The 20,298-nt window shown below is 35.3% G+C and overlaps 1 protein-coding gene across 2 annotated transcripts in view; it reads left to right on the forward strand.

The window, feature by feature from the left end:
- ZFPM2 (zinc finger protein, FOG family member 2) overlaps positions 1 to 20,298 on the forward strand; it is a 442,921-nt gene that overhangs the window by 218,090 nt on the left and 204,533 nt on the right. For both annotated transcript variants that reach the window (XM_040625722.1, XM_040625723.1), the window contains one exon: positions 4,213 to 4,331. In XM_040625722.1, coding sequence (XP_040481656.1) covers positions 4,213 to 4,331 — 119 coding nt within the window. The remainder of the gene's footprint in view (positions 1 to 4,212; positions 4,332 to 20,298) is intronic.

The following is a 20,298-nucleotide window of genomic DNA, read 5'->3' on the forward strand; positions in this document are numbered from 1 at the left end:
GCATGCAGCCAGACACAGGGCTCAATTCCACTACCCATGAGATCAGGACCTGAGCCAAAACCGAGTCAGATGCTTAACCAGCTGAGCCACCCAGGCACCCCACTTCTCTTAATATTCTGTGCCTGCTCCTCTATCACTCTGCCTTTTGAAGATCCTTAGAACTCTGTCTTAGGCCTTCTTATTTTATTGTGATATATTCTGTCCTGGATGAACAGTCTCATGGTTTTCATTACCATATGCAAACCAGTTTTAATTAATGAATAAAATACCAAAATTTATCACTCTAGTTAAGACCTTGCTTCTGAGTCCCAGGCTTGCATGTACCTCCCCACCTCTTGCCTTCCTTACAGCCACTTTTTTTTTTTTAAGATTTTATTTATTTATTCGTGAGAGACAGAGAGAGAGAGAGGCAGAGGGAGAAGTAGACTCCCCAAAGAGCAGGGAGCCCGATGAGGGACTCAATCCCAGGACCCTGGGATAACTACCTGAGCTGAAGGCAGACACTCAACCGACTGAGCCACCCAGGCACTCTACTTACAGCCACTTTGACCTCAGTATTCCCAAACTATAACTCCTCATCTTATCCTTAAATATTTTTTTTCTTGCATGTGTTCTTTATCTTAAAAGGTACATGACCATTGGCCCATTTGCTTAAGCCAGATACCTGAACATTATTGTTGGATTTTCCTTTCCCTAACTCTGATAATCTAAATAATCACTAAGTTTTATGATGTGTACTTCCCAAGCCTATGGATTACCTTTCCTGAAATTTGTCCAAGGTCTAGGCATGTTTTGTTTGTTGCTTTATGCTTGGGCATAACCCACTGTCTGGTATTTGGTAGATACTAAATAAATATTAGTAGAATAAAAGAATGAATAAACTAATGTATGGAGGCAAAAAAGCATGAATAAAAAAATCAAACAAGAATTGGAGCTTTGCTTTCTGATTTTAGAATATCTGATCTTTTCAAGTTAAACATCCATTTTTATGATAAGCTTCTGGACCTGGGTCTTTGACCTACAACCCCAGTGTTCTTTTTAACTCTCATCATATATCTGGGGAAAGAAAATCATGGTATCATGGGCACTTCACCAAGTAGCATGTGAGTGCAAAACCCTCTTTACAAAGGACAAAGCAAAGACTCAGAAAAGATAATTTTTCTATTCAAGGCCATTTAGCTGGTTATTGGATAGAGCTGACTAAAAGTTAATCTTGTTTTTAGTCCAATAATGTTTCCTCTATTTCATGACACTAATCTTTGAAAAAAATTAAATATTACATTGTTAAGCAACATCTAAGTTAAATTAAATATAACTTCCATTTATACAATGTCTTATTTCTTGATCATTAACCTGTGCAGCCTTGGTAGTGTGTAAATGCTAATTATTTGCATTGTGCTTGCAGTTTTCTTTAATGCTGTTGCGAATAAATGAATATTTTTATTTAAATACTTCAGCAACAGAATGGATTTCCCCAACCTCAAAATAGCTTCCTTACAAGCAAGAAAGGAGACTGGGATTTGCCTGTTTGCCTAATAAAGTTGAAAAGATTAACTTGTTAGCTTGAACTGTTACTGGACCTTCTGTTATGGTCATGTTTAAGAGCTCATAAAAGTAGTTTTGGTTTGCTTAAAATTTTAATGCACGGTCAAAGACACCTCAAGAACTTTGGCGATATTTAGGTATCACTTTATGATCTGCCCTAAGTTTGTAGTTCTTAATCCATTTAAAAAAAGAGCTACTTATAAATCCACAGGTATAGATAAGAAGTCACTGTTTGACTGAGTCCTAACCCTTTTCAAATGAAAAATGTCAGTGGCAGAAAGAGAGGATGAATTACTTTTTTAAAAGGTTTTCAAAGATCCTCTGATTTCTCTGGTATCATTTAAATGTGACACGACTTTTTTTGTGTGTGTAAAAACAAGCAAATTATTGGGGCATCATTTTTACATTTTTAACTAGTGTTTAGCTGAGGGATTGAAATGGTAAATTGTAAAGAAATTGCTTAAAATTTAAGTAAATATGGTTGAAAAATTCAAAGAACTATCAGAAATTAAACAGTTTCTTTTCAAATAGAAAAAAATGTCTTAAAGATTTAAGTAAGTATGTTAGCACACATGAATATGAATGTATACATTGAGGGGTATTTTCCACCGAGTCCTTCTTGACATCATAGTAGATTGTTAGCTATCTTCTGTCTTAGAGAATTTTGTGAATAAGACCTCTGATTTCAATACATTAATCAAAAAGATTGTGCAAGGATGAAAAACATTCAGGGGAAAATCTCAGAAATGGGGTTGTTATTCCACCTACAGAAAACAAATTATTATTGTTCCATATTCCCTGGGCTCTGGATTTGATACATAAGCATTAATATATTATTTGTTGCAAGTATTCTATTTATAAAGCTACATTTCAGAAGCTCAGACTTACAGAATCTTTTTTGGGTCCATTTTCCTAATTACTGATCATCTTTAGTTACAGATACATCAAAATGAAAAGAAAAGGGGGGGAATGTGTGTGTCTGTCTTAATGAGGTTAATGAGTTCTTCCATTTTTAGTGTATTTGACAAGTGGAAGAGAAAAGAAGTACGAGAAGAAGGGTGAATGGAGGTGTTGTCCTTGAATCGACATTGTTTACTGTGAATCTGGGCTTGTTATTTCCATCGTATCTCAATTGTCCCAATACAGATGAATTTATATTTTCATAATGGACATAATGGAACCATGACACAATATATTAGCTGACTGTGATTTACATACTTTGATTTTGGTTTTCAGGATGAGCAATAATAAAAACGTGAAAAGTAATGTCTGGTATTTTAATTGGTGTTAAATGGAGGAGACACAAATGTGAAGAAATAAAGGAACGCTCTAACAGAACTCAGGTTGATGGTATTGCTTTTAAAAACATCAAGATTAAATTTACATATTTAAAGTTATAGACTTGAAAAGAAATTAAGGCCAGAGTAAGGCAAAAATTTTATAATATATTACCTACCATGACTTATATATCACTTAGAAAATGTAATTACTGAACACATTCTGTTTTATTTAGAACTTTTCTCAGCTATCTGTTGTATGTGGGTTTCCATTTATACTTCTTATTAATCCATTCCTTCCTATTTTCATGTTTACTCTTGAGCAAGGTGAGAAGAAATACCAATAAAAAAACAATAAATTATATTATTAAGATTAATATTTTGAAATATAAACCTTTTGCTATGATAATATGGTATGGTGATACTGTCAGGACATAAATCTCATAGACTTAATTATTTAAAGAGAAAGACTCCAATTTCTGGTTGAGATTTTGTTGGTTTGTTTATCCCAAACAGTTTTTAGGCTGATGGTTATTCTTTGAAGTTTTGAAGCCTTCATTTATTTATTTTATTAATTAATTTATTTCTTAAATAAATTTCTTAAGCGAGCACTTGATGAATTCCTACTTTATGCCAGTGTGTATACTGTCTTTACTTCTTATTTCCCTTTAATGATCCTAATGTAATAATTTGGAGGGAATGAAAGGAAGAAGAAAACTGGCTGTTTCACACGTATTTTTTGTCCAAACTCTTTTAGTAACATAGAATCTACATCAAGTACCAAATATAAAAAGGTAATGAATTTGATTAAGCATTTTTTTATTTGGAAAAATGTACATCTCTACTTTTTGTACATGTAGATATTTTATCCCTGAAACTAGTAATTTCAGAAAATTACCAAGTGCTTTCAGAAACTCTCCAGATGTTGTTCACCACGACCCTTGAGCAACTATAATGAAGTTATTGCATAAGGTATATATCTTTAATTATAATTTTTGGTTACATTGCTGATCAAATATAAAATTTTAACCCTGCGCCATTGTCCTCATGCTTTTGCCCACCTGTTTTGGCATTAGAGCAGTGCTTTTTGAGGAGGTGTTATTATCTTGGGTCCTTCAGGACTCAACTAAATAGAATTGACTTCCGTAGATGATGTGTGTGAAAAGGTGCAAGAAAGAAATTGGACTAAATTCCAAATACAATTCTAAGAACAATTTTTATTTTCCTCTCAGGATAACAAGATCAGTTGTTTTTCAGACAGGCATAATTAATTCTCTTACCGTGAAACCTGAGAATATTGAGTGCGTAAAGCAAACGCACAAAAAGAGGAAGCCGTGGGTAAGGCACACGTGAGAGCACTCCAAACACCTCTTGTTTTCATTGTCTGCAGGAGAGCTGGAGGTATTTCAGAAAGACGGAGAACGGAAAATCCAGAGTCGGCAGCAGCTTCCTGTGGGAACAACCTGGGGGCCGTTTGCTGGGAAGATGGACCTGAATAATAATTCCTTGGTATGTGCGTGTTCTGAGATGGTTGACTCAGTATTTTGTCAGAGCTCAGAAATTATCTCTGCTTGCTTCCCAGGGAAATCACTAAAAATAACAGTTTGTTTTTTCTTTTTCATGGACCACAAAACTTGGATATTTTCCAAGTGGTTTGTCTCTGACAGTAATACAGACAGAATTTAGAAGGAAACAGGTTAATCATACTAAATGGTTATTTAGTAAGGTAATTTATAAGGTTGTTGCTTTATCTGCTTAGCCAGACTAATACTACTCACACTTAATAATATATACAAATGCTTTTATTTTTAAGATGACATAAATTAATTATCATACACTGCAGGCTTACATGAAGAACAAGAAATAAACAACCTTGTTATTCCTTGGTAATATTATTTGTAACTTTAAGAGCAAAGAAGAATGATTAGCATCATAATTTTTGTTAACTTCTTTGGAAAATCTCTGTAAAATCTTCCTCTAGGTAAGATTATGTAGATAGTTGATGAATTCAATGTTTTAAAAAGTAGTGGAAAGATGGGATGTGTGGATACATTTAAACTTCATTTCTTAATTGGATATTCTAGTTTTCTGTTGCTGCTGTAGCAAATTACCTACCACAAACTCAGTGGCTTTAAAACAACACAAATGTTTCATCTTGCATTTATGCAGGTCTGAAGTCTGAAATGAATCTCACCAGGCTTAAATTCAGTATCTGCAGGGCTGAGTTCTTCTTTGGCATCTCTAGGGGGTGAATCTGTTTCTTCCACTTTTCCGGCTTCTCGGGCTGCCCACATCTCTTGGCTCATGGCCCCCTGCCATCTTCAAAGACAGCAATGGTTGATTGAGTCTTCGTCATGTCCACCTTCTGACTCTGAGTCTTCTGTAGCCCTCTTCTCACGTTTAACAACACTTGTGATTAAACTGGGCCCACCTGGGTAATCTAGGCTAAGGGTCCTATTTTAAGGTCAGCTGATTAGCGATTTTAATTCCATCTGCTCCCTTAATTCCTTTTTGCCATGTAAAGTAACATTCTCAAATTCCAGGGATTAGGACATTAGGACCTCTCCTATTTAAGTGATAATACCAGTGATAAAACTTGAGGAGAAAAATGTTTCATTTAGGAGAGCCACAAATTATATATATATTATATATGTATATATAAATATATACATTTATATGTTATATATTTATATTATATATTTGATATTAATTAATATTTAATATTTAATATTAATAAATATATATTTAAATTATATATTTAAATTATATATTTATATTATATATTTATATTATATATTTAATATCAATTGATATTTAATATTAAATAATAAATATTTAATAATGATAAATATTTAATATCAATATTTATTAATAAATATTATATATCTATATTATATATTTATATTATATTATATATTTATATTAATATAATATATAATTATATATAATATAATATATAATTATATATAATTATAATATATAATATGATATAATATAATAATATAATAATAATGATAATATATAATATGATATATAATATATAATATGATAATATATAATATAATATATAATATGATATAATATATAATTACAATAATTATATAATATATAATATAAATAATATAATATAATATAAATATATAATATAATATATAATATATTATATAAAAATATATATTATATTATATATTATATTATATTATATTATATTATATTATTTATATTATATATTATATAATTAATTGTAATTATATATTATATATAATATATATATTCATATATATATGAAATGAAAGTCTATTCATATATATATATATATGAAATGAAAGTCTTTCTAAATGCCACTTATATGGGACGATCTCATGGCTGCTAAATAACTCAGTCTACACTGTGGGACATAAAAACTCCCAGAGGGGTTTTGACAAAGGTACTGAACTCAGCAACATTGCATTCCTTCTTCAGTTTATCACATGAAAGAAATTCTTCCTCAAGTTATTATGTGCAAGAAACTGGTATTTGTGGATTTCTGCTTATTCAGTGCCATGTGGATGAGACAGAGGTTATTGGTTCAACTAAAAGTGATGATTGCAATAAATAGGAAATATCTGTGTCACTAAACTTTTAAACAACATGAGAGATTTTAGGGTGTGATTTTTTTTTTTTTTTTTTTTTTTACTTCCTAAATCCACACATTTGTCCATGAAAGGATGACGTAGGAGTTTCACATGTATTTAAGAACTGAACAAGTTGATAGGCCAAGCTAAATGTTTAATAATTGGGGCAATTTAATTCTTGGTGGTCCAGGGCACCTACTTCAAAAAGGCTTTGAGACGTGGCCCACACACACTGCAGTCCTTGGTTGGTTGAATTGTATTAATAGACTGTTCTATTGACTCCTTTGAGAGAACAATATTTACCACACAGATTTTTCAAGCAAAGGCAACAGGAAGATTGCCTACACACCAAAGGGTGAATTAAATGCTATTCTAAACCCATTTTATCTGGAGGTTTCTACTGGTTCTCTAGCTTTACTCAAAAAATGTTTTAGGCAATCAGATACTTATTTATCACTGTATATCAGTCACCAACATAAGCTTTAGTTTTTTCTCTGATATTTGTTCAAAAGTATACTACCACTGAAGTCCACCTTTTTCTGAAGTAAAAGAAATATTTTCCCTTATATCAAGATAATATCTGCATGAAAATTCAATTTTTGATTAATCCTTATAGAATTATCTATGTATCTGTTTATATATATAGGGTGGTAACTTTATACATTTTTAGTATATGCTAAATTGTGATGTGTGGAAAATAAAACTATTAGCAAAAGTTGAATTTTTCAATGAAATAATTTCTTATTTTTTTAGACATATTTTTTAAAATACTCCTGTACTAATCTAAGGCTATTTTATGCCGTATTTAATATTTTTTAAAAGATTCGGTTTATAGATAACAAAGTTTTCAAAATTTTTTATATTATTAGAAGACTATGAATACTCTTCAAGGTATCAGAAACCAGTAGTGGGTAATAGATTTTAAAAGAAAATAATACTCTAGTTTTCTTCTTTTGTCTTAGGGTTTAAATTTTTGGTATATGTGATTCCCTTATACTGTAGAATTTTTCTCTACTTAAAGACATAGTCGCTTTGCCAAAATATACTTTAAAATATTTTCCTGTTGTAATAACATTCTTTTCCAGAAATTACTTTTGACTTTATGTCATTAAATAGTCCTGGTACTACCGTTGATACTACCATTCATGCTGTGGAGCAGTTTGCTGACACACACTTCATACTCATTCTTTCCTATCCACTGTATAAAGAATCCATAATCCTCAAAACAAACCTGCAAATATGGGTCTATTTAAAATTGTGTCTTATAGATAAGAAAATAAAGGATCAGACCTTTTGATTCCAGAATTTGCACTTTTAAAGACCATACCACATTGTCTTCTCAAGAGCATCTGTAATGTGATTTGAATGTGATAAAATTGTTTAGGATTTCTTCACTTAAATTTTAAATTTATCCCAATCTCTGGAGAAAATGTGCAAAGATCAGAGGTGTGTTCTCTTTTTTTTCTTTCTTTAGGCAAAATATTTGTGATGGTACTTTATGGGCTGTTTGTGCAGTTATGAGTTAATTCAAAGGCTTCTGCAATTTCATTACCTCTATAATTTGGACAGGACTTTAACATGTATTTTATATCATAAAGATAAATTTTTCCTTATCATAAAATATATAGCCTCCTAACCCTTCCTTACCCAACTTTGAATCAAAATTTGGAATTAGCATACTCCTCAAGTGCTTATTTGCCAACCAATGTAATGTAACTCTGCTCAGACTCCTGGTGTTGGCTCAGGACATTCAGCACACTAATTAATCCAACACAGTAATTAATTGAGTCACCATGCCAGATGTCAAATCCTTTTTATATCTTTCAAGTTCCCATCTTGAAATGCATTAGCAATATGCACCTTCTGCAGGAAGCCTTTGCAGACCAGGCATTTGGATACATATAGAACATTTCAAGAATATAGGCTATGTAGAAACACCAAACAAATGGATTTAACAAAAAGTTATTATTGGAATTATATAACACACCAAACATACAAATAATCTTTTGCCTACACCCCATTATCTTGTTAGATACCTCATGTTACTGCCATTATTGAATCATTAAAACAATATGTAGTTAATATAGTCATTGGAGCAGATATGGATCAGAGGGAGAAATAGAAGGAGAGAGGGAAAGAGATTTATTATAAGGAATTGGCTTATGTAATTATGGAAACTGGTCAGTCAAAAATCTTCTGTGTGCACCACCAGGCTGGAGACCCAGGAGAGACAACAGTGCACTTCTAGTCCAAAGACTGATAGGCAGAGACCCAGGAGAATGGATGGTGCCGATGAAGTTTGTTGCTTGGAGAGGCCAGTGTTTTTGTTCTTTTTAAGCCTTCAACTGGTTAGATGAGACCCACCCATATTACAGAGGGCAATCTGCTTCTTCCAGAGTTGAAATGTGAGTCTCGTTCAAAATACCCTCTAAGGTAACACATAAAATTAAGGATCACAGGCTTTCCAAAGGTCTATGCTATATTGTCAGTTTCAGTTTTTTCAGTGATAATTATACATACCTGAATGGACTGTTAGCCAGTGAATGATCCTAGTCTTCTCTCCAAAATCCCATCTCTGCACCAAGGAATAACTAACATTAAATGCTATCATGGTGACACAAACTTCATGTTTTTAAAAGTCTTGCAATTTTATTCATTGAAAATATCAAAGGACTACTGACAAGGAAGACAATTTAAAAATCACTTTAAATTGTGATCAATATTTGTCTTGGAGATGTTTTAGAATTTCTATACTTATATATTGTGCCTTTGAAGTTTTCCCATTTTCTCCCAAGGACAAAGGTCTTTGTTATATGCTAAATCTCTGCTATGTTAGCATGTGACGAGTGCCTAATAAGTGTCAAACGACAGTGACTATTGGGAAGATTGGATGTCTGGAATTTAAATGACATTTGCCCTCTCTTGCTTTTGAATATATCAGCTGTCAGGAGCTAACTAGTCTAATACAGCCAACTGCTGGAATTATACAACATGCATACTTAATTAAATAGAACATAAATAAAGTCCCACATTACTTACTACATAATAGTAAATTCATCACAACCTGTTAAATTCAACAAATAAAATCTGATGGAGAAGTCTCATTTTACTGATGCTGTTCAGTCAGGATAGATTGTTATATTTACCTATACGGCATTTGTGACATTCAATTCTACAAATGAGAAATACACATATAAAGGGTGTTATAGACAACATTTCATTGACTTAACAATGAAATAATGCAGGCATTAAATTTCACCTTAAACTTTTTAAGATAGTTACCATCATTAAAATGTAGTTGAGGAAAGAATCAGAAGTTCCTGTTAGGAAAATATCAGAGTTATTAGATATCTCCACCTCTCTCCTTCCAGGTCTAACTCTTCCAGTACCAATCTCTGATCCCATTCATTGCCAAAGTCTTCATAGTGTACACACCCTGTAGCAATACACCCCTACCCATGTGTCTCTAGCATTCATCTGTATAGTCAGAGGCTGCATAATGGAAATATCTGTGACTTTCTAGTAGAGGACTTTTTCCTGAACTAATGTTCAGCCAATGAGGGACAGAAGTGGGTGGATAAATGCCCCCGCTTCCTTGCCTCTTTGTTCTGAAAAGTGTTCTACATCATCTCTTAGAGTTTGCCAGTGCAACTGAGCTTCACTTGGCTTTATAATGCCTTCTTTATGGCCTGCCTTCTCTTTCCTTCTCTTTCCTTTACGTCTCCATACCTCTACTGAAATTTTGTGAGATCGCCTCCCCAGTGGACTCCTTGCACTTAAATCAGTCTCATGGTAGGTTCTGGAGAAACCTTACCAAAACAGCCTCTAAGATATAATAATGAAGTAAATCTGAAAGTAATAGCCAAACTATTGTTGAGATTCTAGCAAACATAGATTTCTTTTAAAATTTTTATTATTCAGGTTTAGACTTCTGCCCCTGGCACATAAAAGATATTCAGTAAATGCTCTTTAAAATAATAATCTAATCTACCATGAGCATTCTGATGGACCCCATCCATATCCTCCCATCTCACCATCTCAATGATATAATTTATAATTTTGCCGAGGCATGACTTTTTGTCGGTCTTACATTTCTTTTCATTGATTTTGACATTGGGAAAGATCTCTTTCTTTTTAATATTCATTCTAATCTAGGCTCAGGACTACCATACTTTCCTACTTCCCATATCTCTCTGGTTCTTGGCTCTTTTGAATTTAACTGTGCATGTTTCCCAAAACACTCTGGCCTTTCTTCTCTTCTCCCTCTGTTCCCAGTGCCTCAGGGAGCTTATCCACTTGCAAAGCTTCAGCTACTAATTTACAAATGACATTTAAATTAAAAAATCTCTAACCTTGGCTTTTTACCCTTTCTCTAATAGCACATTTCAACTGTTTTGTAAGCCTTTCCCACTGACTTGCTCCAAAGAAATGGTCGCAAGGAGGGTTTAATACTCTTGCCCCAGATTGCCTCTCTACTCTTCTCCCTGACTTCCAGCTTTTAGTCACCTTTGATCCTAAGTCTCTGTCTGCATCTCCTTTCCTACCTCTGCAAGAAGTTCATGCTGAAAGTTTTTCTGGGTTTTGTCTCCGTTTCTATCTTTCCTTCTCTCACATCTCAAATGTCCATTTATACACGTAGTCACCCATGCACATGCACACACCCCTCTTCTCTATTGCCTGTCTGTAGCTACTACCCTTGCTTTTCAATTCATCTTCTAGGATTCTTGTTTTCACTTCCAGAAACCAAGGACCATAACTCCTGCCTTCTTCATGTCTGCTCTCTTCTTTCTGTTCCTGCTGCCGCTTTAGTTGAAATCTCCATCTTTTCTTCCCGGATTATCACAATAATCTCCTTCTGTTCTTTCTTCCTTTCCTTCTTGTCTCCTTTACCTTTTACCCAAATCACAGTATGTCCTAAAAACAAAAGTAGTGTCGGTTGATTTTTTGTGTGTGTGGTTAAAATCATCCTAAAGGTCACAAGAGAACCCAGACTCCTTGGCAAAGCCAAGGAGAGCCTTTATGATACTCCCCTCCTCAGCTGTGACCCTTTTCCACTCTCAGTGTGGAATTTCGGTCAACATCAACTACGTGGAGTGCTCTGAATATACTTTCTTCTCGCATCTCTGTGCATTTGGCCATGCTGTTTCATCATCCTAGGGAGCCCTGTGTTCCCGCCTGCTGCCCCTCTTTATCATCACACTGACTCCAATTCTTACTTAAAGGCTCAGCTCATGTAGACCTTTCTTAAAGTCTGGGATAGATATGGGCTCCTCAATATTTCCATGATGCTCTAGGTCCACTAGGATAAGAGCATTTATCACACCATTGTGTCTGTTTCCTTGTCTGTCTCCCCTGCAGGCCTATGTGTCTTGTATCTTTGCATCCTTTCTATGTAGAGCAATGTCTGGCTTAGAGCACAGGCCCAATAAATAACCTTTAAAGAATTAGTAAACCAGTTCTTTCCTTTCACTTCTCTCTAGTATCAGTGAATGATACACATCTCTTTGTTCAAGATTGTTACATTATCCCCACGTCTTTGTACCCGTTTCTTTTGTTTTCTTGGGGATCTTATTTGGTCTGCCCAACTTAGCAATACAATTACTGTAGTTAATACCATCTTGTGTCTGTTTTTTGTTTGTTTATATGTTTATGTTTATTCTTAGCTGAGTGTAAGACTCAGTAGGGCAGGTTAACTTTATTTCTTCAGTTTTTACCCACTAAGGAGATATGCCCATGATGGTTTCTTGATAAATATTGACTAATTTCAGTGTAAGATTTGTAACCCCTGGAGCGGTTAGGGAGGATGCTGTGTTGAACCCTTTGAGGCAATTACGATTTGTTTACAGTGGAATCAGTTTTAGATCCCTCACTATGACATGGGTGAAGGCCAAGAAGGTGTTCTGCTCTACCATGCTTTCTGTGAAGTCTCATCCAGCATCTCTCTTTCCAGTGACAATCCATCTGGGAAATTCCATCTGTCTCTGCTTGGAAACTGAGGTGGCAGTCGCCCACTGTGAGCAATTTTCTATTAACTTCTTGGATAAGATCAGTCAGATTTATACCGAATTGATGGGAACCGTAAGAGCAGGGTTGTTCCAAGAGAAGACAAATGTACTGATTCCTCTAATTGGGCTTAAGCCAGTTTCATTCACGGATGCCCTTAGGTTCTAGTAGTGCAAGGACTTATAACCTGTTTAATTGTAGTCTCTTCCTCTTGGGAAGCGTTGGTGAAATTCATTATTGATGGAGGTTGTAGATTTGTCCCTTAGGGAGGCCAAGATCCTGGCTTCTCTTATACTCTATCTGCTTTGTGGAGAATTAATGGAAACTGAGTGGAAGCAGCACAAAGAAGACATGAGACAAGACATTTAATGCAGCAGAGCCTTGGAAAGTGACATATTGGTCTGGTTTTTAGAATTAGAGTAGGTTTCTTGTTTGTTTGTTTGTTTGTTTGTTTGTGGGAGAGGAGAGAGTTTGGTATGGAATCCTACATTGGTAAAGGCATCCTATAGAATGTGGGTCAGAAAGGAAGAAATGAAACATCAAAGAATTATTTCACAATTCAGATCTATAGAGGCAAACCAGACATGTCAGTTGCATATGGATCTGGAGGGACTGATTGTATTACAATGTGGGCACACCAGTGATGTTGGCAGTGGATGGAATTATATTGTAATATGGGAAAATAATGTTGGAATGAAAATATGAGTTGTGCCTTTCCTGATAATTTGTACCTGCCTCCAAGACACACATTTTGTGTGTAGCTAGTCTCTCTACTAATCTCAGTCTCTCTTTGATTTATTGTTTCTTCTGATGGTGAAGTCTTTCCAGGTCCTCTGTGTTTGGACTTGCATTTTGAGAGTGGGAACACAAAGACAATTTCTTGTCATTCCTTGTTATATGTAGATCTTGGCCTACCTTCTTTATACCTTAGTCACCTGTGCCTGAAATTTAAACACATTTTTTGCCTTTGAATTATGGTAAGTAGCTAAACCTATTTACCTCTACTTAGGCCAAATTTAAATAAACAAAAAGTATATTTTTCTTTATGTGAGATTATTCGTTGTTGCTTTTCTCTAGGACTTAAGAACTTTTATTGAATATGATCTTTTCAAGGAATTATTAAAATGACTCCATGTTATGCTGTTAGTGTCTAGAAGGAGTAGCTATTCATATCATCATGTGACCAAAGTTGTTCTACTAAGAATATGTGTTTAAATTTGAAGAGACTAATAAGTAGCACTACCTTTCTCACAGAGTGAAGGCATTGAAGACACAGTCTGGCTGTTGGTTTATAGCTCCAGGCACTCTTTGCAGAGTTGTTCCTGCTTGTAGATCTTTTTCATACTTCATGGTCCCTCAGGGGATGGAGACAGAGTCTCTGCTCCCCAAGGGGAGTCTGTCAGATTCTTGAGTGGGGAGGGAGTGTTTTGTAAAGTATAACTCTATTGTTTTCATAACACAAATTATAGAATATAAAGCCTGGAAAACATTTTGGTTGGAGGAGAAGTCAAGATGAGAAAGGACTATGAGGAACAGTTTGAAAAGTTGATCAAAATTTTCTTCTGTTATTTGCTGATTTATCTGCATGACTTTTTTTTTTATAAAGATTTTATTTATTTATTTAACAGAGATAGAGACAGCCAGTGAGAGAGGGAACACAAGCAGGGGGAGTGGGAGAGGAAGAAGCAGGCTCATAGCGGAGGAGCCTAATGTGGGGCTCGATCCCATAACGCCGGGATCACGCCCTGAGCCGAAGGCAGATGCTTAACCGCTGTACCACCCAGGCACCCCTATCTGCATGACTTTTAAAGTCTTTCTCTTTGTTTTTGTTTTTTTTTTGAAGAGTTAGCATTCCACAAGTCTTTTTAAAACAATTGGATTGACATTGTGCACTTACCGATTATTTGCATGGTTATAATAAATATTGTTCCAATGTTGTGAGAATTTAGTGGTGATCTCAGCTAGGCATGATAATTAATACACTCAGTAACTGAAATGATAACTGTGAAAGAATGGCCTATTTTGTATTTCTTCTGTTTGGTCTTAAAAATCAATATGACTTAGGGATAACTCGAAATATGTTATAAAATATTAGACTCTGTTTTTAAACTATGAGTAGGTGTTCCCAGGACACCATTAATCAGATATAATTTAACAGTACCTCTCAGTTGGCATTGACAATCTTTTTAGTATCATATGAGGTTTTCCTGGTATAGGAAAGCCTGTGAGTATGACCTGGTCTAAGCCACTTTTACAAGGCTCCATGATGGTCCACAGGCAAGAATTTTTGCATGTATTTCTAATAAGAGACAAATGAAATAATATTTCTTCAGTGCTTTTGGAAACTTCTGAAATTATCTGAAAAACTCTCTTCTGGAATTAATATATCCTTTGTTAATTTGCATATAGAATTTTAAATAATTATTTTTCATTTGATCTTATATCACTTTCCATAAAATCCTTTGGCTTAGTTTGGCAAAACAATGGCTTCTTGATTCTAATAATTTGTATGTCTTTTATGCCATTTTATATGTGTTATATCTCTGTTATAAAGGTCAGGCACTCAGAGTGAAGCACAGGGCTGTGTGTGTAAGCTTTGTGGTTTTTCTCATACTCTCTGTTCTCAGTTTCTGAGAGTCAGAAATGTGAGCACAGCTTATCTAGATGTCTCTGGCATAGTGTCTCTCACAAGGCTGCAATCACCACGACAGTCAGGACTGTGGTGTCATCTAACTCTCAACTGTAGGAAGATCTGCTTGCAATCTCACTAGCATGGCTATTGACTCAGTTCTCTGCCTCGTGGGTCTCACCATAGAGCAACTCACGGTCACGGCAGCGGCTTCTCTTTGAGCAAGTGAATGAGAGAGCAAGAGAATGAGCCTAAGATGGAAGCCACAATCTTTTTGTAGCCTCGTCTTCTATTTATTAGAACTCAGTCACTAGTCTGGCCCACACTGAAGGAAAGAGAACTTCACAAGGGGTTGAAACCAACGGCTGGTTCATGGGAGCCATCTCAGAGTCTGTTTACCTCTAAAGGTAACTTGCATAGTTATCCGACCTCTGGATAAAGAAGGACTTTCAAATAATAAGAGCAATGGGAGAAATCACAAAAGGAAGTCAAGTAAATATGAATAGAAAAAAAAATAAATTGTACGTTATAAAGCATCATCACTAAAATCAAAGATTAACTGATGAGTAAAAGACAGTTGTGAAAATGAGATCTATTTTATTCTTACTTTTGAAGCTAAATAAGGTTTTCCACATGGAAGGTGATTCGTATCTTCTTGATTAATTTATTTAGAAATTGTGAGGAATAGAGAAAGATGAATTAAAATATATGAAATGGAAGTTATACAAAATCTAGTGGGAATTAGAAACCAGAAGCAGGTTGATTGCTGAGTGTTCCTTCTGTCCTTTAGCAATTTTGGGAAACATACACTAACACATTGTAAAGATCAGAAATGGGAGAGAAAGTATGAAAAAGAGCCCATGATGTGGTCAGAGTAGCCTGATTCTACTCCCAACTGTTATTACCCAAAGTGGATGTGCTATCTTGGGTAATCACAAATGCTCTCAGTTTCCTCATTTATAAAATGGATGTTATTATACCAGCTCAAAATCATAGAGTTGTTGTAAAATTATATAAAATTATATGCATTTAGTCACTTTGAAAAAATATACAGATTGTTACATAGACCTAGATTACTTTTTATTACGCCCATGAATAGAAAATAGATTACCCATTCCTTAAAACACCACCCCCTCTCCAAGCAGCGCACCCAGCATTTTCTCCTCTGTCCCCTCTCTCAACATCTTTGAAAAGCACTTTGGCTGTCATTGTACATATACATCTTCATACACTTGTGCACACGTGTATTTATACACACACAGACACACGTACTTATTGATTAGCTAGCATGAGTCTTCTGAGAACTCATAGTCTAGCGAAGTACAAGGTATGTACTTAGAGTATTTATCATCTAAGTACAATCACCAGAGAAGCAGAGCAAAAACCTATATATTTTGAGGAAGAGAAAGAAAGGTTAAGTGATCAAACTGCTTTTTGAATTATCCTGGCTTCTTTGTGTTTTCTTTTGTAAGGAGTTAGTCTTCAGAAGGCATTGCTCAGGTGTATGATTGGGGATTTCAGACAATTGGAAAAGTAATTTACCCTGTCAGATTCACCCTGTCTGATTGAGTTAGGTTTGTATTTTTAAAACGTTAACTCAATTCTTGCATTATTTATGGCATTTTAGAGGTCAGTATAGAATGGAGTGAATAAGGCATTCATAACACAGGCAGTGACACGCCGTGAAATACGAAGAAATGGGGACAGAGTTCAGAAGAGCAAAGGCATTTCACGTGCCTTAAGTCTTAGATTTTATTAAGAAGTCAAACAAATACCGTTTGTTTCTCACTACCCTACATGTGAGCATTGTCCCGTGGACAGGAGCAGCAACAGTCCCTTGGGTTCGGATGCTAATCTCAGATGCGGCGTCACCACCTTGTACCTTAGAGTCACTGCTTCTCGGGCATGTGTGGCGTACTGGTCCATGCGAGGTGCCAGGCAACGTCCGCAGGCACATCTGAGACAAGTGCCAGGTCCCAACTACATGTTGAATGAAGTAGCTACAGGAAAAAAAAAATAGCATTTTCCTTCATTAAGGAAGTTCGGTGGTGGTGGAAGAAGTTCCATTCTTTTATCTGAATATTGTCAGCAAGGAACATGGGCAGTTTTATAATTGTTGCCTTCCTTCAAAACCTTCTGAGCATGACAGCTCTGCAGAGGAAGCAGACACTTACAGAAGTGTTCCCCATTTCACTGATACTCCAGGAGGAGGGGGGCGGGGAGGTGGGGGAGAGTGCGTGATGGGAGTCAAACAGTGGTCGGCTCCTTGCTTCATTAATCAGGTGGAGGCACTCTGAAAAATGTTTCTCTTTGGTTGCAGCCATCTATTTTTTGGTGTTAATCTGCGCCCTGTGGCAGGGTTTTGTGAAAGGAAACAATGAACAGTTGTATCACCCCCCTCCCCCAATTGTTGTAGCCCCTGTCAGAAGGCTCCGAGGATGATGCAGGTCTGTATCAGCCTGATAAGGAAAAGAGGATTCCAAATGGCTTTGGAGAGCATCTGTGGGAGTAGAGTATGCTGTTTTGGACTAGACGAGCTGTGGAATACAGCAGAGGCCCTTAATGGGATCCTAAGGGTTCAGTGCCAGACCTTCTGCTGCTTCTTGAAGATTTTCGAAGGAAATACTGTGATGGTGAAATTCTGACTGTCAGAGGGGCTGAGGTTTCAAGATGCTGTTTTAAGTTGCTTGTTCCATAATCTGTGATTAGTCAATCCAGGTCAAAAAGACAAAAAAAAAATAAAGGAAGGAAGGAAGGAAGGAAGGAAAAAAGAAAACCTCAAGAAAGTTCCCAGAGTATATATGGAAGTCACTTTTAATCTGCTGACAATGAGTTTCCATGCCATTGTCATCGTGAACTCTGTGCAAGTGGCCAATGCATTTTATATACTGTAAGTTCCTATTTTATGGCTAGATGAAATATGAAACTATCTTTTATAATGCTGATTCCATTTTGGCAGGCCTTTGGATCCACATATGGTTCAGCTAAGCTGTTTTGGAGCCTAATGTACCTTTGTTATTTATTGAGATTTTTGTAAAGGGGATAAATGTGCTATTTTTGCTGTGGATTAAATGCCCCCCCCACCAAAAAAAAATTCATATAGCTAAGAGAATTCTGGTGAGCTTTAGAAACTGATCTATAGTTCCCAGGACAGCTAAAATAAAATCATTCTGACCCATGAAGAAAACAACTAAAAGACAGCTGAAGCTCAAGCAAAATAGAACCAATATTTTATAGTGTACCACAATAATAAAATAAAAACTGAGAGCAGTTACTGCATGGGGCCTGAAAAGTTGGTATCCTGTTAACAGGCTGTTATCCTTAAGTTTCTTTAGGCTTATAGATTCCGCTGGTTTATTCTTTCATTCATTCCACTGTTACTCTGGCATGTGATAAATAAGCATACAGGCATAAAGAGTCAAAAACAAAGTGGTTGTCAGAGGGCTGAATGATAGGCAGTGACCTCACATACCAGGGAGAGTGCAGTGCTCCTTTAGGAACTTCGTTGCCTAGAGGTGAAGTGTGCCCCTCAGTTGAGGTCTGACTGATAGGGGGAGACTCCCACTTCAACTTTAATCTCCTTGTTTTGGTGAGTTTAACTCAGACTATTAACTTTTGTTTAAAAGAATGTCTGCGTGTAAAGATAAACTAGAAGGAAAGTGACATATTTACCAGTGTCATTTCAAAGCACAACTTTTTCTGCCCAAAAAAGCTCTGGAAGGAGAGATCTGTTTGGATAATAATACTCATACTTGGCATTTGTGATGAGCAATCAGATTTTTTTTAAGTGGTGATTTATTTTTATTTGAAGTTAATCATTAGATAAACTTGCTAGAAGGGGCGTAGTCTAAACTTCTGGCCACTGGTTACACAAGGGATGAGATAAAAGAGAGGAGATGGACCCATTTTAATTTGTCACACTAACCAAACTGTGCTTTTCAAGGTGTGTGTGTGTGTTTAATCTTTCTTACCAACAAATGAGAGCGTAGTAGAATATTATTTCACAACTATTTTCATGGTCTTTCCCTGCTGTTATTTACAAGCAATTGAATGACTAACATCTATTTCTCAGATACATTGTGCTAGACATCTTGAAAGAAAACTTGACTCAACATTGTGTGTACTATACGGCAGGAATTCTGCTAAGAAACAGGGACACAAAAATCTGCATTCTTCTCAAACAGAACTACTTCTTGGATGAGTATTTAAGTAAACTGAATTCTACCCAGAGCCTTAATGTATTGCTTCAAACAAACATAATGCACAAAAGGCCATATTTATAGGCACCCAGGCACATACACACACATGCAGTAAATGTTTGATTTTTAAGCCAACAAATAGAATTGATATTTTAATTTTATTTTGTTTATATTCTTAAATTTCCTAAGTAAAACAGTCTCATGAAGTAAACTACCCCTATGTTGTCCAATGAGTTACACAAAATCGCTCAATATTTTTCTTGTCATAGATTAGGCAACATTATAAATGTTTCTGTAATTTCATTATTGCTCATAATTTCAATATTTTATCTTATGGCAAAACACACAATTGCCAAATTATCATAAGGATGTTTTAAGCAATAGGTAACTTGGAACAAGTGTAGAGCATTTAGGTAAATAAAGCTGCAGGATGAAAAAGATGTTTATAGTTCTTGACCAACTGGAACATTATGTTGAGACCCAAGTGGGTTAGTGGCAAATATGGGAAGGAAAAAAAAAAAAAAAGAAAATGTAGGAAATGAAAAAAATATGCAAGCAGTAAAACTCAAAATTCTCTCATATTATTTGATTTTCTGTCAGTTTTCATTTCTTCTTATTCTGTATTTGCCATGACCCTGAATTATTGAGAACTGTCTATAACCGTCATTGTTAATAGTATAAAAGTATTTTGTGATTTTGAAAGACTTAAACAATTTAATTGGGATGAGAACTGAATCTTTAATTTTTAGTGTTTATCTCTAGACTTAAGAAATAAAGTGGTTTGGGAATAATATTATTATTGTGAGGTATTGTTAATATTTGCTACAGACCTTACATACCACTCACATTGTAGGGACACGGGGTACTCAATCTTTGTTATTTGTATGCCTCCATAGCCACTGAAGGCTTGGAAAGAGAAGCAAGTCATCTCCACTCAGTTGGTTTGACAACATCCAAAGGAATGGGGAGGCTACTATTTTAGTGGCATCTTCTTGGTAGTTCTTTAATTATCTTATGCAGTTATCCTGTTT

Source organism: Ursus maritimus, unplaced genomic scaffold, assembly GCF_017311325.1.
Source record: "Ursus maritimus isolate PB19 unplaced genomic scaffold, ASM1731132v1 scaffold_9, whole genome shotgun sequence".
NCBI lineage: Eukaryota > Metazoa > Chordata > Mammalia > Carnivora > Ursidae > Ursus > Ursus maritimus.